A 17,793-nucleotide genomic window follows, 5' to 3' on the forward strand; every position below is an offset into this window, starting at 1 on the left:
GGAGGCCAAGGTGAGGGGATCACTTGAGCCCAGCAGTTTGAGAGCAACCTGGGCAACCTAGTGAGACTCCAACTCTACAAAAAATTTAAAAGTTAGCCAGATGTGGTGGTGTGCACCTGTAGTCCCAGCTACTCAGGAGGCTGAGGTGGAAGGATCACTTGAGCCCAGGAGGTCAAGGATGCTGTGAGCTATGATCACACCACTTCACCCCAGCCTGAGCAGGAGTGAAATCCTGCCGAAAAGAAAAGAAAAAGAAAAAGAAAAAGAAAGGATCTTGGAGATATTCAAGAGCTAACAGATACCATACCAGAGGAATTAACGGGGGACAACTTGACGGAGATGACTGCTTCTGAACTAGTGCCAGACAATGAGAAAGAAGATGTAGAAGAAGCACAGAAAACAAATTGACAGTAGACGATCGGCATTATTCAAGACTGCTTTTGACGTGGACCCTTCTACGATACACACAATGAAGCTAAAGCAAACAGTGAAAAAAAGCTTGCTACCATAGGGAAATATTGTTAGAGAAATCAAGCACAGTGGTGCACGCCTTTAATCCCAGCTACTTGGGAGACTGAGGCAGGAGGATCGCCTGAGCCCAGGCGGAGTTCAAGACCAGCAACATAGCGAGATATCACCTCTTTAAGAAAAAAAAAAAAAAAGTGAGGGTGAGGGAGGAAGGAAGGAAGGAGAGAAGGAAGGAGGGATAGAAGGAAGAAAGGGAGGGAGGAAGGAAGGGAGGAGGGGAGGAAGGAAGGGAGGGAAGGAGGGAGGAAGGGAGGGAGGAAGGGAGGGAAGGAGGGAGGAAGGGAGGGAGGAAGGGAAGGAGGGAGGGAGGGAAAAAAAGTCAGACAGAAATTACAATGTATTTCCATAAAGTTACATCAGGTGTCCCTGCCTCTCCTGTCTCCTCATCTACCTTCTCCACCTCTTCTGCCTCTGACACTCCAGACAGCAAGACCCATCGCTGCTCTTCCTCGATCCACTTCAGTTCATGAACAGTAACTATATTTTCTCTCCCTCACAATTTTTGTAATAACATTTTTTCTCTAGCATACTTTATTGTAATAATATGCTACGTAATAAATACATAAAATATGTGTTAATCAACTATGTTATCAGTAAGGCTTGGACAACAAGTTTTTGGGGATTCAAAAGTCATATGTGGATGTGGATATGACTGCTTGGGGTTGGTGTCCCTAATTCCCATGTTGTTCAAGGGTCAACTGTATTTTTTGTACCTAGAGCTTACTACCAGCATTAACTGGTTAACTATACCACTTAGATTTTAGCTTTTCTTTTTGTGTGTGAGATGGAGTCTTGCTCTGTCACCCAGGTTGGAGTGCAGTGGCACGATCTCCGCTCACTGCAACCTCCGCCTCCCAAGTTTCAGTGATTCTCCCGCCTCAGCCTCCTGAATAGCTGGGATTACAGAGGTATGCCACCACACTAGACTGATTTTTTGTATTTTTAGTAGACATGGGATTTCACCATGTTGGCCAGGCTGGTCTTGAACTCCTGACCTCAAATGATCCACCACCTCGGTCTCCCAAAGTGCTGGGATTAAAGGTGTAAGCCACCTCGCTTGGCCAGATTTTAGCTTTTATTTCTAAAATCAAACATCAACTAAAAAACCAGTTATAGAACTACATTTCTCAAACTAAACTGGGAGCAGTAGACTATAACCCATGAGTTCTGATGAAGGTTTGAAAGGTTTGTATTTCCCAGAGAAGACTGGTATGGCCCCTGTGCAAGGACGACATACAAATTTGTGAAGTGTTCCATGAAAAAAACAAATTAAATACACAAATTTTTTTTTTGAGACAGAGTCTCACTCTGTTGCCCAGGCTGGAATGCAGTGGCGCAATCTTGGCTTACAGCAACCTCCACCTGGGGGCTCAAGTTATCCTCCCACCTCAGCCACTGGAGTAGCTGGGACTACAGGTGTGCGCCACCACAACTAGCTAATTTGTCTCGTTTTTCTAGAGACAGGGTCTCACCATATTGCCCAGGCTAGTCTCAAACTCCTGAGCTCAAGCCATCCACCCACCTCGGCCTCACAGAGTGCTGGAATTACAGGCGTGAGCTACCGCACTCGGCCTAAATTTTTTTAAAAAAAGAAAGGTTTATATTTTCATTTCAATAGTATTTTTATAAAGTACATTCTGGATCATTTGAATAACCACATCACATCCAAAATCAATGTACAAGAATTCATATGAGCTAAAGAAAAAAGCACAAAATGGACTTATAAAATAAATGACATATTTATGCCAAATAAAAGCCAAACCACTTAACCTGAGATTTAAGAAGGAAAGCCTTGCAGCATTCAAACACAGAAGAGTGGCGTAGAAATTGAGTCATCATAGGATACAGAGTATGTAGAAAACAGGCCGGGTGCAGTGGCTCACGCCTGCAATCCCAGCACTTTGCAGAGGCTGAGGGGGACAGATTGCGAGGTCAGGAGTTCGAGACCAGCCTGGCCAATATAGTGAAACCCCGTCTCCACTAAAAATACAAAAAAATTAGCCAGGCATGGTGGCGGGCGCCTGTAGTCCCAGCTACTTGGGAGGCTGCGGCAGGAAAATCGCTTGAACCTGGGAGGCAGAGGTTGCAGCGAGCCAAGATCGCGCCACTGTACTCCAGTGTGGGTGACAGAGTGAGACTGTCGGAAACTGGACAGGAAAGGACAGGACAGGACAGGAAAGGAAGAAAAAGAAAGAAAGAAACTGCACATCTGCACTAAGGCAGAACCTAGTATACTCACTATGGAAAGAAATATATTTTTGTTTTGTTTTGTATTGAGACTGTCTTGCTCTGTCATCAGGCTACAGTGCAACGCCAAGATCATGGCTCACTGCAGTCTTGGACACCTAGGCTCAAGTGATCCTCCCACCTCAGCCTCCCGAGTAGCTGGGACTACAGAACAGGCACAAGCCATCACACTCTGGCCAATTTTCTTTACATTTGTTGTAGAGACAAGGTCTTGCTACGTCGCCCAGGCTGGTCTTGAACTTGTGGACACAAGTTTTCCCCCCATTTTGGACTCCCAAAGTGCTGGGATTACAGGTGTGAGCCACTGTGCCTGACCTAAAGACTGTTTAAGCAAAACAACATCACCTAAGTTTAATTATTTTACATTGGTTTTACAGTTTTGTTTATACTAGATTCATAAATTTACTTTTTGTTCATTTGTTTTTGAGACAGAGTCTGGCTCTGTCGCCCAGGCTGGAGTGCAGTGGCACAATCTCAGCTCTCTGCAACCTCTGCCTTCCAGGTTCAAACGATTCTCCTGCCTCAGCCTCCGAAGCAGCTGGCATTTTCGTACAGGAACCCACCACCACACCCAGTTCATGTTTGTATCTTTTAGTAGAGATGAGGTTTTGCCATGTTGGCCAGGCTGGTCTCGAACTCCTGACCTCAGATGATCGGCTCACCTTGGCCTTCCAAAGTGCTGGGATTACAGGCATGAGCCATCGCACCTGGCCTATAAATTTACTTTTGATTTATCCTGGTTTTATATATTTATATCTAGCTTAGAAAGTAAATATTTTAATATTTTAATAAAATAAGTTAGTAAATATTTTAATAAAATATTTTAATAAAATACTGGGGATTCACAATTTTTGTTTCCTTTAAAAGGGAATTGTAAATCGCTATTATTAAAAAATCAAAAAACAGGGGCCAGGCATGGTGACTCACGCTTGTAATCCCAACACTTTGGAGGACTAAGGCAGGCGGATCACTTGAGGCCAGGAGTTTGCGAACAGCCTGGCCAACATGGGGAAAGTCCGCCTCTACAAAAATTAGCTGGGCATGGTGGAGCGGACCTATAGTCCCAACTACTCAGGGGGCTGAGCTAGGACAATCACTTGAACACGGGAGGCAGAGGTTGCAGTGAGTTGAAATCACACCACTGCACGCCAGCCTGGGCAACAGGGTGAGACTCCATCTCAGAAAAAAAAAAAGTCAAAAAATAGATGCTGGAGAGGTCATGGGAACACTTACACACTGTTGGTGAAAATGTAAATTAGTTCAGCCACTGTAGAAAGCAGCTTGGTGACTTCTCAAAGAATTTGAAAGAGAACTACCGTTTGACCCAGCAATCACATTACTGGGTACATACCTAAAAGAAAATAAATGTTTACACCAGAAAGACACATGCACCTGCATGGTCATCGCAGCACTACTCACAGCATCAAAGACATGGAATCAAGCTGGGTGCCCATCAATGGTGACTGGATAAGGAAAATGTGGTACATATACAATATGAAATACTACGTAGCCATAAAAATGAAAGAAACCGCCAGGTGCGGTGGCTCATGCCTGTAATCCCAGCACTTTGGGAGGCCGAGGCAGGTGGATCACGAGGTCAGGAGATCAAGACCATCCTGGCTAACACGGTGAAACCCCATCTCTACTAAAAATACAAAAAAATTAGCCGGGCATGGTGGCGGGCGCCTGTAGTCCCAGCTACTGGGGAGGCTGAGGCAGGAGAACGGCCTGAACCTGGGAGGCGGAGCTTGCAGTGAGCCGAGATCGCGCCACTGCACTCCAGCCTGGGAGACAGAGCAAGACACCGTCTCAAAAAAAAAAAAAAAAAAATGAAAGAAACCACGTCCTTTGCAGCAACATGGATGTAGCTGGAGGCCATTATCCTAAGCAAATTAACATAGAAACAGAAAACTAAATACCACAAATTCTCACTTATAAGTGGGAGCTAAACATTGGGTACTCATGAACATAAAGATGGCAACAATGGAAACTGAGGACAGGCCGGGCGCGGTGGCTCAAGCCTGTAATCCCAGCACTTTGGGAGGCCGAGACGGGTGGATCACGAGGTCAGAAGATCGAGACCATCCTGGCGAACACGGTGAAACCCCGTCTCTACTAAAAAATACAAAAAACTAGCCGGGCGAGATGGCGGGCGCCTGTAGTCCCAGTTACTTGGGAGGCTGAGGCAGGAGAATGGCGTAAACCCGGGAGGCGGAGCTGGCAGTGAGCTGAGATCCGGCCACTGCACTCCAGCCCGGGCGACAGAGCGAGACTCCGTCTCCAAAAAAAAAAAAAAAAAAAAAAGAAACTGAGGACTACTGGGGACATAGGGAGGGGGTCAAGGGTTGAAAAACTATTGGCTGGGCACAGTGGCTCACACCTGTAACCCCAGCACTTTGGGAGGCTGACGCGGGTGGATCACGAGGTCAGGAGATCAGGATCATCCCAGCTAACATGGTGAAACCCCATCTCTACTAAAAATACAAAAAATTAGCCAGACGTGATGGCATGCACCTGTAGTCCCAGCTACTCCGGAGGCTGAGGCAGGAGAATAGCTCGGACCTGGGAGGCAGAAGTTACAGTGAGCCAAGATTGCACCACTGCAATCGACAGAGTGAGACTCCGTCTCAAAAAAAAAAAAAAAAAAAAAAAAAGAATAAAAGAAAAACTATTGGATACTATGCTCAGTGCCTGGGTGACAGGACCATTCATACTGCAAACCTCAGTATCATGCAATATACCCAGGTAACAGAACTGCACATGTACCCCTTGAACCTAAAATAAAAGCTGGAAAAAAAGGTGAATTCCAAATTAGTCACATACCTTTAAAGACTATGTTCAAGTATATAGTATTTAAATTTGAGCTTCTGCCACTCATATTTAAATGTATATGAAGTATCTGCTGCACTACTCCCATTCTATTTAGGTGAGCTTCCTTAACTTTGTAACTTACTTTCCATAAAGTCTTTGCTACATGATAATTACATGAATTTCACAATGTATTTCAAAGGGTGTGAATTAACACCATAATAAAAAAAAGAAATGGGCCAGGCATGATGGCTCACATCCTACCACTTTGGGAGGCTGAGGTTGGTGGATCACCTTAGGTCAGGAGTTCAAGACCAGCCTGGCCAACATGGTGAAACCCCATCTCTAGTAAAAATACAAAAAGTAGCCGGGCATGGTGGCGGGTGCCTGTAATCCCAGCTACTCAAGAGGCTGAGGCAAGAGAATCGCTTGAACCCAGGAGGTAGAGGCTGCAGTGAGTAGAGATCACACCACTACCCTCCAGCCTGGGCAACAGAATGAGACTCCGTCTCAAAAAATAAATACATAAAAATAAATTTTAAAAAAAGATTATATAATTGAGTGAAATAACAAATAAATGCTATTCATTTATTCACATACTCAATGAATAGGGTTATGTACCAAGGGATAGGCATCGTACCCAAGAATGAGAATAACACAGCCTATAAAACTGAACAAATATATAAAAATAAAAAAGGGAACTCTATATTATTCATGCTTATGATTAACATGATGGAAAAAACATGGAGATTCAAAATCAGAAAAGATCTGTTTCCAAATCATGGCTCTCCTAGTTGCTTTATCACGTAATCCGAGTCAATAATAACATCTCTGAGCTTCAGTTTACTTACAGGGCTACTGTGAAGATAGTTATGAGGTATGCTGTAACTCAAAGTTATTTTCCTGTTTATCTAAATTAGCTTCTCCTTCTGATTTCTCTATTGTTTTACAGCATTCAATAATCTACCAAATGGCCGGACGTGGTAGCTAACGCCTGTAATTCCAGCACTTTGGGAGGGTGAGTCAGGTAGATAGCCTGAGCTCAGGAGTTTGAGACCAGCCTGGCCAACATGGTGAAACCCTGTCTCTACCAAAAATACAAAAAATTAGCCGAGCGTGGTGGCCCATGCCTGTGGTCCCAAATACTCATGAAGCTGAGGTGGGAGTATCTCTTGAGCCTGGGAGGCAGAGGTTGCAGTGAGCTGAGATCCACTGCACCCTCACCTGGGTGACAGAGTAAGACCCCATCTCATTAAAAAAAAAAAAAAAAAAAATTATATCAAACACCAGGGCTTACGATTGTATGGTCGTTGACATCTCTTCTTTCCATAGAAATATTAATCTGTCATATATTATGCAGATTACACCTTCACCATGACTCTATCCGCCTGTAAGCAATCGTGTCTAAATCTCTAAATCCTGAAGCCTACTATGGTGTTTTTACCTCCATCTCCTCTCACCTGTAATGCATTCTACATAAAAGCTATATGTACAGGATTTATCTTCTGAAGTATATCTCTGAGGTTGTCATTCTCCTACACTAAGTTACATTTTCTGTAACTCTTAAGGCCTTTTGCAGCAACGCCCCACTGAATAGATCCTTCCAACTTCACCTCCAGTGATTCTTAAACTGTAAGTTCCCTGAGGTAATGATATTTAGGTTATTTTATCCACTATCCCTAGCATACTATATGACACATAATAGACACCCAATAATAATGTTTGAAAAAGCAGTGAAAATCGGCCGGGCGCGGTGGCTCACGCCTGTAATCCCAGCACTTTGGGAGGCTGAGGCAGGTGGATCATGAGGTGAGGAGATCGAGACCATCCTGGCTAACATGGTGAAACATCATCTCTACTAAAAATACAAAAAATTAGCCAAGTGCAGTCGTGGGCGCCTGTAGTCCCAGCTACTCAGGAGGCTGAGGCAGGAGAATGGCTGAACCCGGGAGGCGGAGCTTGCAGTGAGCTGAGATCTCGCCACTGCCCTCTAGCCTGGGCAACACAGCGAAACTCTGTCTCGAAATAAAAAAAAAAAAAGAAAAAGTAGTGAAAATCTGTAATACTCTTCCCCCAAAAATGAACACTGGACTATCTCTGGTGGTATAATTCTTGCTTCATTTCTTTCTAACACATTTTTAATTATTAATACACAATTGTTCTAACCAGGACAATATGAAAACTGGTCTTTAAAGACAATCACAAAGAATCACAAAGAGACAATAGCCCTCTGTGATTAAAAGAAAGTCAATGAAAAAGCTTTTTAATCCCCCTATTTTAATTACTTTTAAAATTCTTAGTCTTGCTACTAAGTCAGCAGCTATAAGGCATGGGTTAAATAACTGCAACATAAAAACTGTAATTTTAAAAAGACAAAACCAAATACCTACTGAATAATACAGCATCAGACAAATTATTTTTAAAAAATAATCATTATCATTATCATTAAATCTTCTGAGTACCTCTCAGGTATTTGTCCTAAAAAATTTTTTGGGTCTCTTATTCTTCTAGTAAGTGAAAGCCAGACATCCAAACTATACACATCCATTCACACAAAATTTTCCCCTCTAAGTACACTACAAAATTTGTGATAAATGACACACTATGGCATAGTGTGTTCACATATACTCTCTGTAGACAATTTGAATAAGGAAATAATATCACATATACTCTCTGAAGACAATTTGAATAAGGAAATTTAGGGCTAATCATAAACATTACCCATGGGCATTCCTCAAATACTAATCTCTCTGTTCATTATACACTCAATGTCATTGACTCAAAAAAGCTTGGGGAAAAGCATAGGGTCCAAATTAACAAACAAAAATTTTTTTGCCCAGCCTAAACATTTGTTTCACATGTAACTTTTCCGTAACACTAGTGTTGTGTGCAAGGACACAGACTCCTTAGGGATCTTTCAGCATAACCTAAAACTTACATGGGTCTTTAGATAACCTAATAAAACAGTGGCTGTTATAGTCAATCAATACAGCTCTCTAAAAGGGCTAGGCTAAACACTCCAGCATTTAGAAATAACAGAGGTCTCAATTTATCTTTACCAACTTAATGTACTCACAACAAATGCTTGTGTCACGCCATCACAACTCTCCCTAACAATGAAGGTAAAACTCAGGACCAAAAGAGAGCTCCTAAAGCTGTATTTCATTTGCATTATAAAATCTACCGCAAAATTTTTCATAACTTTACTCTCTGAATTCATGAACTAGAGTGGCGGGGGCAGGAGGGTGGGTATAGAGAAGAACTTCCCTGAAAAGCGTGGGTATAAAATATGACTGACAGTATCTCAATTGTTATTTGCCAAATGGCAGGGGCAAAGAGGTTACTCTATGGATAACAGAGCATTAAAAATTTTTTTTCTAATTCTTACAAAACTGGTCCCTATTCTATAAAATGTGAACATCCACACCCCAACAAGTTACAGACTAGGATCTAAGACACAGACCTTAAATGCAGAATAAAATGCCAATGCTCCGCCTCCCTAAAGAAACATACAACACCAAGAACTGCTGAACACCATCAAAGCAACACCCGCCAGAGTGGCTGTTTTAAAAATTGTATCAGGAAATCATGCTAAGTGCTAGCGGTTCCTCTAGGCCTCAGCAGCAGCCTTAGGTATAAGAGCAAACTGGAGCCCTCTTAACACTCAAAGAATAATGTTGATGTCATGACGAGGCTACTGATTCTTCGCACTCCGGACAAGTCATTCCTTGATCCACAGCGCAGTTCTTTCCCCAACCACCCCCATCCCCCCAAATAAAGAGATCTCCAGACAGAGAAGCCCTCGGGTACCCCCTCATCCTCTACCTCCAGCGGCTGCCGCTTTCTCCTCCCTCGGGCTCCGAGGTGGGGGCTCCAGAAGGTCCTGGGCAATCCCGAGCCCCGGCGGGGCTTGTTTTGCCCGTGCACGATAGCTCTGGCCAACAGCTTCCTTTCCCAGTTTGTCCAAACTGGAGCGCTTCAGGGTACCCGGGGCCCGAGAAGGGAGCCGGGGTGGCGACGTCGCCGCCGCCGCCGCCTCTGGTATGTCAGGGGCCGGGATTGTATTTCGAAAGATCCGCCATTTTCACCTCGTCATCACCATCACAGCTCAGCAGCTTCCCCGACAGCCGGAGCCCGGGCCGCCGCCGCCGCCGCCACCACCAGTAACCTCCCCCTTCCTCCTCCCCTCCCCGCCCGCCCCTCCCGGGAGGCGCACACCCACATATCCGGGGAAGCCTCCCGCCGCCCCGCCAACCTTCAAACGCACAAGGGCCGTGCAAGTGCACACCGGCTACGCCGAGACCTTTCACCCCCGGGCGGAGCACGGGCCCCCGCAGGGACGCCAAAGGAAGTCGCGCCACCTGCGGGGTCCCAAGTCCGGCATATTTTTGTTTGCAAGACCAAAAGCCATGCGGAGGGTGGCATAAGGACAATAAAGAACCCAAACTCTTTTATTTTCAGAGCAGCAACTTGAGAGAGATGGTGGAATGCGTTTTATTCACTGTGGCTATCTCAGGTACCAAAAACACTGTGAAGACCCTTAATGTCATTCACCAACTTTGACATTTTACCCCACCCGCGGAACTACTTTGACAGGATGAGCTATTTCCATATGCATGTTCGACCTTTGACACTTTTGTCAATTACAGGCAGCAATCCTCATGCAGGTGAGGTGGTCAAAACACTTCATTTTAAAAAATAAAGTTCTGAGCTGTCTTCCTCTCCAACTTAATTTTACCTGGTCATTTCTGTCCATGAACACTGTGACTTCCAATCTGTCATCGGTTTAAGACGTCAAAGCGCAACTAGATTTAAAATGTATTGAACTAATTGTAGAAACATTCATGAATGATCAATTTCTAAAATATTGAAAATACAACTCTAAGCTAAAAGTATTTGCCAAATGTTTTTAGGATCTAAGTCATCAAATTAAAAAAAAAACAAACCATCTGCTGCTGATATATTTGTTCAATACAGTGAAAATAAACAGCTTGCTTCAGAACAAGACCCTAGAGTTACCTACTAGGTTAAGTAAGAGTTACCAGCTCCTGTCATCAGTCAGTTGAATAAGTAACCAAAAGAGAACAGAGGTAATTCTTAATCATTTAAAAAATAACAAAACATAAGCTGCAAGGCTTCTTCTGAGACCAACACTTAAAAAAAAAAAAGGAAACTGGCTGCCTTTGTCAATTTCAGAAAGAGTTAACCAACCAAAAACTTAATTCTTTATCATTCAACTACAATATAAGCTCTGGGCAAACTGAATTTCAAGGCTGCGAACAGGGCCACTCTACTGTCTAAGTTAGTGTAAGAAGATTAAGGTTGAAGTTGAAAAAGTCATTTCATTTCCCTACCTTGTTTCAATGGCAACTCCATATAAAAGTCGGTAGATTCAGCCTTCAACAAGGGCTGTCTACCACCCACCCCAATTGCTGTTTTTATATGCAGACTGCCAGATGCTGAGAGTATAAAGTGTTATCAGTTACTTCATCTTTAAACTTCATTTCCCCACTGACGGCCCCGTCCATCCGCACTCTGCTTGGTTGTTTACCGTTGCTGGCCAAGCTAAGTCCCGGCCCGCTCCCTTCCCCCGTGCACCTCGGGAACATTATGACATTTGGCTGGTGGGCTTCGCGAGGAAAACGGACACGCACGAACAAGAGCCTGTACAAAGGGGCATAGGAAGAACGCGGCGGCGAGCAGTAGGGAGAGGAGGGACTGGCACAAATGACACAGCAGCAAAACCGGTTCCCAGAAACCCGGGGCCGCCACGGCCGGCTTGTTGGGTCGCGCAGTGTGCGTGTCAACAGCCGCGGGAGCCCTTCCTCCAGACCGTCAGGCAGGCGGCTGGCCGAGCGCTGGCCCTGCCGGGTGACAGCCACCCTCCCGGGAGCCGGCGGGAAGAGACGGAGCCCCGAGGATCCTCCGCCCCCCGCAGCCCAGGGAAGGGGCGCGGCTGACCCCGCTGGCGGGTTCCCGCTCCCCGCCAAGGCCCACCGGCCCGGGCTCCCGGAGGGAGCGGTCCAGCGCTCTCCGCCCGCGCAGCCACTCGCAGCGGGGGCCGGTACCCCCTTCCCGCCCGCCCGCCCAGTAGCCCCCATCCCGGCGGCTGACACTCACCAAAGCCGGCGGCGCCGCCGCCTCCTGGTCGCGCGGCGCTCCCTGGGCTCCCAGCAGCAGCGGCGGCGGCGGCGCCTCCGAGACACAGACCAGGGTTTGTTCAAAATCACGCGCCCAGCGCCATTCCACCGCCGCATCCCATAATACGCCGGGCCCTCCCCGCCCGCGCGCCCCTCTCTGCCCGCCCCTGCGCTCAGCACCCCGCCCCACGGCCGGCTTCCTTCGCTCCGCCTCTTCCGCGGTGCCTCGCCCCTCCCCTTGGCAACCCGAGCCCGCGCTATTCCGCCCGGCTCCGCCGGGGCGCTACAGCTCCACGTGACTCCGAGTGGCGCCCGGTCAAAGCGATCGCACGGAATGTTCCATCCCACTGAAGCTGGTGGGGGGAGGACCCGCATCGCGTTGCTGTTGGGAAAGACCGTCCCTTCGTCTAGCTTTCCTTGTTAGGAAGTGTGAGCTGTAGGTGCGACTTCCAGGATATCCCGCTGTTTCATGTGCTTGAGTGAGGAGGTGATCAGTAGTCACAAATGCCAAGTCACTGTGTTTTTAGGCACTAATTTTGCAGGGGTCGCTAAAAAGCCCCAGGGAGATCATTGAGAGTTAAACTTATTTTGAAAGAGACCTTTTGTTTTTTTCTTGCAACACACAGCTAAGACTAACACAGTCAAAATTATTTGTATTTAATCACCTTTTATTTTTTCCCGCGATTTATATGATATCCAAATACGGAGTCGGATGACCAGACGCTGAGAGATCATTCTGAGGGGAAAAAGAAAAATTATTCTGAGAGATTATTAACTGCTGTGTGTGAGACAAGCACTACAGATATGAAAAAATAGAAAATACAAGAGTGTAAATGTAAGATGGTGCGGTACAGTGTATAATTTGCTAATGGAGCACGGAGGACATACAGGTCAGCATCAGAGACTACCTAGGGAACACAATGGAGGAGGTGAAACTAGTGGAGGCAGCAATCACTTTGGAATCAAGAGGTACTGGTATTTAGTGGCACCTCCGTTTATTAGTGTATAACGTTTATTTTCCTATCCAGCAAATAAAAATAACAAAACTTCCCAGAATTCTGATGATTAAATAAAATGAAGGGTGCTAAGCAGGTACACTATCTCTGCCTAAAATGTTAGTTCCGTTGTGCCATAATCAACACCCAGTACCAGCCCAAACACTAATAGTCAGGATTTAACAAGGCAGATGTCATGAAATTAGCAAAGCCTTGAAAATGGTAAGGTCTGTGACATGTGCAAGGAATGTGATAAAGTTGAAAGACACAAAGGCTTTGTTGGAGATCAGCATTGTGAGCCCACTTTATGAGCAACCTTGAGAGCTAGTGTGAGAAATCCTCATGGTAAAATGATTGATAGTACTGTTGGCACACCACTGGAAGGAAGAAGAGAGTGCGATGGGGTACCCAAAACTGGCTAGATTTTAGAGAGACCAAACAAATCTCAAAAAAGGGAGACCCTTTCCCAGTTTATTCTACAAGGCAGCATAACTCTCATACTAAAACCCAAGACAAACAGTGCCCAAAAAAGAGAAGAGAAACTTCCTTTCTCACTATGATTTTGTTATGAAGGGAAAATTGATTATTTAGATGTTATTGGTCTGCTGCTGTGGCTCACACCTGTAATCGCAGGACTCTGGGAGACCGAAGCAGGAGGATAGGTTGAGGCCAGGAGTTTGAGACCAGCCTGGGCAACGTAGTGAGATTCCATCTCTACAAAATAATTTTTTTTAAATAAAAAGAATTAAGATGTTATCAGACCAGGTGCAGTGGCTCACACCTGTAATCCCAGCGCTTTGGGAGGCTGAGGCAGGTGGATCACCTGAGGTCAGGAGTTTGAGACCAGCCTGGCCAACATGGGGAAACCCTGTCTCTACTAAAAATACAAAAATTAGCCGGGCATGGTGGCATGCGCCTGTAGTACCAGCTACTCAGGAGGCTGAGGCAGGAGAATCACTTGAACCCGAGAAGCAGAGTTTGCAGTGAGCCGAGGTCATACCAGTGCACTCCAGCCTGGGTAACAGAGTGAGACTCTCAAAAAAAAAAAAAATGTTATCAAATTCCAGCAATGTGGTAGTAAAAAGAATTTACAAGCTGGGCACGGTGGCTCATGCCTGTAATCCGGGCACTTTGGGAGTCTGAGGCAGGTGGATCACGAGGTCAGGAGATTGAGACCATCCTGGCTAACACGGTGAAACCCCGTATCTACTAAACACATAAAAAAAAATTAGCTGGGCGTGGTGTCGGGCGCCTGTAGTCCCAGCTACTCGGGAGGCTGAGGCAGGAGAATGGCGTGAACCTGGGAGGCAGAGGTTGCAGTGAGCCGAGATAGCGCCACTGCACTCCAGCCTGGGCAACAGAGCCAGACTCCGTCTCAAAAAAAAAAAAGAATTTACATCATGACAAAGTATGTGGTTTAACATAAACAGTGATCTAACATTAAGAAATCTACAAGTATAATTTATTAGACTGAAGGAGAAAACCCAAATGATAGTCTCTAGAGATACACTGTATAACATTCAACAACCACTCTGAATTTTTTTTTTTTTTTTTTTTTTTTTTTTTGAGACAGAGTCTCACCCTTTCACCCAGGCTGGAGTGCAGTGGCGCGATCTCGGCTCACTGGAACCTCCGCCTCCCGGGTTCACGCCATTCTCCTGCCTCAGTCTCCGGAGTAGCTGGGACTACAGGCGCCCGCCACCATGCCCAGCTAATTTTTTTGTATTTTTAGTAGAGACGGGGTTTCACTGTGTTAGCCAGAATGGCCTTGATCTCCTGACCTCGTGATCTGCCCACCTTGGCCTCCCAAAGTGCTGGGATTACAAGCGTGAGCCACCGCGCCCGGCAACCACTCTGAATTTTTAAAATTCTTAGTAAACTAGAAATAAAAGAATGTTTCCTTAATTGGAGCAAGATAATCATCAGAGAGCAACACCATACATTTCAGTGAAATGGCAGAGGCATTCACCTTAAAATCAGAGACTCAACAAGGAGGCAGGGATATAGTAGCTATTATTTACCATTTTTGAGGGTATCCTAGCTAAGTTAAATAAGAAAAAAAGAAAGAAGAGGTGTAATATATGGGAAGAAGGAGACTAAATGGTCCTTATTAAAAACAATCAGGCCGGGGGCGGTGGCTCAGGCCTGTAATCCCAGCACTTTGGGAGGCCGAGAGGCCGAGGCGGGTGGATCACGAGGTCAGGGGTTCCAGACCAGCCTGACCAACACAGTGAAACCCTGCCTCTACTAAAAATACAAAAATTAGCTAGGCGTGGTGACGGACACCTGTAATCCCAGCTACTCGGGAGGCTGAGGCAGGAGAATTACTTGAACCCGGGAGGTGAAGTTTGCAGTGAGCCAAGATGGTGCCACTGCATTCCAGCCTGGGTGACAGAGTGAGACTCTGTCTCAAAAAATAAAAATAAAAATAATAATCATAGAGGCCAGGCGCGGTGGCTGACGCTGTAATCCCAACACTTTGAGAGGCCGGGGTAGGTGGATCATGAGGTCAGGAGTTCAAGACCAGCCTGGCCAACATGGTGAAACCCCATCTCTACTAAAAATACAAAAATTATCCGGGTGTGGTGGCAGGCTCCTGTAATCCCAGCCACTCAGGTGGCTGAGGCAGGAGAATAGCTTGAATCCAGGAGGCAGAGGTTGCAGTGAGCTAAGATCACACCGTTGCACTCTAGCCTGGGACAGAGCAAGATTCCATCTAAAAATAAAAATAAATAAATAAAAATAATCATAAATAGTTATTTTTCCTGTTTTTGTATGGTATTGTTTTGTTTTTTGAGTCTTGCTCTGGCCAGGCTGGAAGGCAGTTCTTCGATCTCGGCCCACTGCAACTTTCGCCTCCCGGGTTCAAGTGATTCTCCTGCCTCAGGCAGAGTCCCAAGTAGCTGGGATTACAGGCTCAGGGGCCACCACACACAGCTAATTTTTTTTTTTTTTCATATTTTTAGTAGAGATGGGGTTTCACCATGTTGGCCAGGTTGGTCACAAACTCCTGACCTCACATGATCCACCCTCCTCAGCCTCCCAAAGTGTTGGGATTTCAGGTGTGAGCCACCGCATCCGGCCTCATAAAGCGTTCATTTTAAAAGCCCTTATTAAAAATAATCATAAAGAGTTCAAAGTGTTACAGTAAATTGCATGGCACCTGGAGCCAGACGGCCTAGGCTTAAATCCTGGCCCTCCACATAATAGCTCTGTGAACTTGGGCAACTTTCCTCTTGTGTACTTTCCTCTTGTGTCTTAGTGTCCTTATCTGTAAATTGAGAATAGTGCATACATCACAAGGTTATTGTGAAAATTAATGAGGTAATGTGTGTAAAACACTGAGAACAGTGCCTGGCATATAGTGAGCGCCCAATGTGTGAAAGCTATTAATAATCAAAACTAAATAGAGTCTAAATCTAATCTAATCTTTTACTTTTTTTTTTTTTTTCCAAACAGAGTCTCTCTCTGTCGCCCAAGCTGGAGTGCAGTGGCGCAATCTTGGCTCACTGCAACCTCCACCTTCCGGGTTCAAGTGATTCTCCTGCCTCAGCCTTCCAAGTAGCTGGGACTACAGGGGCGTGCCACCACATCCGGCTAATTTTTGTGTTTTTAGTAGAAATGGGGTTTCACTGCGTTAGCCAGGATGACCTCTGTCTTCTGACCTCATGATCCACCTGCCTCAGCCTCCCAAAGTGCTGGGATTACAGGCGTGAGACACTGCGACCGGCCTTACTTTCTCAAATAAATAATTTTAGATCAGATGCAGTGGCTCATGCCTATAATCCCAGCACTTTGGGAGGCCGAGGCAAGTGGATCACCTGAGGTCAGGAATTCCAGACCAGCCTGCCCAATATGGTGAAACCCTGTCTCTACTAAAATACAAAATATTAGCTGGGCATGGTGGTGCGTGCCTGTAATCCCAGCTACTAGGGAGGCTGAGGCAGGAGAATCACTTGAACCTGGAAGGCAGAGGTTGCCATGAGCCGAGATCCCACCACTGCACTCCAGCCTGGGCGACAGAGTAAGACTCTGTCTCAAAAAAAAAAAAAAAAAAAAAGCCTGTTCAACATAGCAAGACCTTGTCTCTACAAAATAAACATTTAAAAATTAGTTGGCCTGGCCGGGCGCGGTGGCTCAAGCCTGTAATCCCAGCACTTTGGGAGGCCGAGACGGGCGGATCACGGGGTCAGGAGATCGAGACCACCCTGGCTTACACGGTGAAACCCCGTCTCTACTAAAAAAATACAAAAAACTAGCCGGGCGAGGTGGCGGGCGCCTGTAGTCCCAGCTACTCGGGAGGCTGAGGCAGGAGAATAGCGTAAACCCGGGAGGCGGAGCTTGCAGTGAGCTGAGATCCGGTCACTGCACTCCAGCCTGGGGGACAGAGCGAAACTCCGTCTCAAAAAAAAAAAAAAAAAAAAAAAATTAGTTGGCCATGGTGAATCATACCTGTAGTCCCAGCTACGTGGCAGCTAAGACAGAAGATTGCTTGAACCCAGCAGTTTAAGGTTGCAGTGAACTATAATTGCACCACAGAACTCCAGCCTGGGCAACAGCGAGACTCTGTCCCAAACAAACAAACAAACAAACAAAAAACAAACAAACACCAAAAACCTCTGCTATTCAAACATCTATTTCAGAAGAAACTCTGTGCTTTACATTTGCATGATGGTGTTTCCAGATGAACTAAAAACATTTATTCAGCAAATATTTGTTGATTATCTACTGGATCCCAACGTCTGTGCAAGGCACTAAAAATAATGTGGTGAACAAGACAGCACAATTCTGTCCAATGGAACATTCTGCAATGGTGGAACTATTCTGCACTATCTGATACTGTAGCCACTAGCCACATGTGGCTATCAAGCAACTGAAATGTGGCTAGCGTGGCTAAAAGAACTGACTTTTTCATTTTAATTGCCATTAATTTAAATTTAAATAGCCACATATGGCCAGAATGGTGGTTTACGTCCATAATCCCAGCACTCTGGGAGGCTGAGGCTGGAGGATCACTTGAGCCCAGGAGTTCAAGACCAGTCTCGGCAACATAGTGAGAAGCACTCTCTACAAAA

General features: G+C 45.7%; 1 protein-coding gene across 7 annotated transcripts in view; it reads right to left on the reverse strand.

Moving 5' to 3' along the window:
- LIN54 (lin-54 DREAM MuvB core complex component) overlaps positions 1-11,871 on the reverse strand; it is an 87,970-nt gene extending 76,099 nt beyond the window's left edge. For 2 of the 7 annotated variants that reach the window (XM_009206821.4, XM_009206819.4), the window contains exon 1: positions 10,938-11,051. In XM_009206821.4, coding sequence (XP_009205085.1) covers positions 10,938-10,959 — 22 coding nt within the window. In that variant the 5' untranslated portion in view covers positions 10,960-11,051. Of the gene's footprint in view, positions 1-9,408; positions 9,755-10,937; positions 11,052-11,703 lie in introns of those variants that run through there. The other 5 variants (XM_003898684.4, XM_003898683.4, XM_009206820.4 and 2 more) reach the window with 4 other exon arrangements.
- Positions 11,872-17,793: the final 5,922 nt, after the last annotated feature.

This window comes from Papio anubis, chromosome 3, assembly GCF_008728515.1.
Source record: "Papio anubis isolate 15944 chromosome 3, Panubis1.0, whole genome shotgun sequence".
NCBI lineage: Eukaryota > Metazoa > Chordata > Mammalia > Primates > Cercopithecidae > Papio > Papio anubis.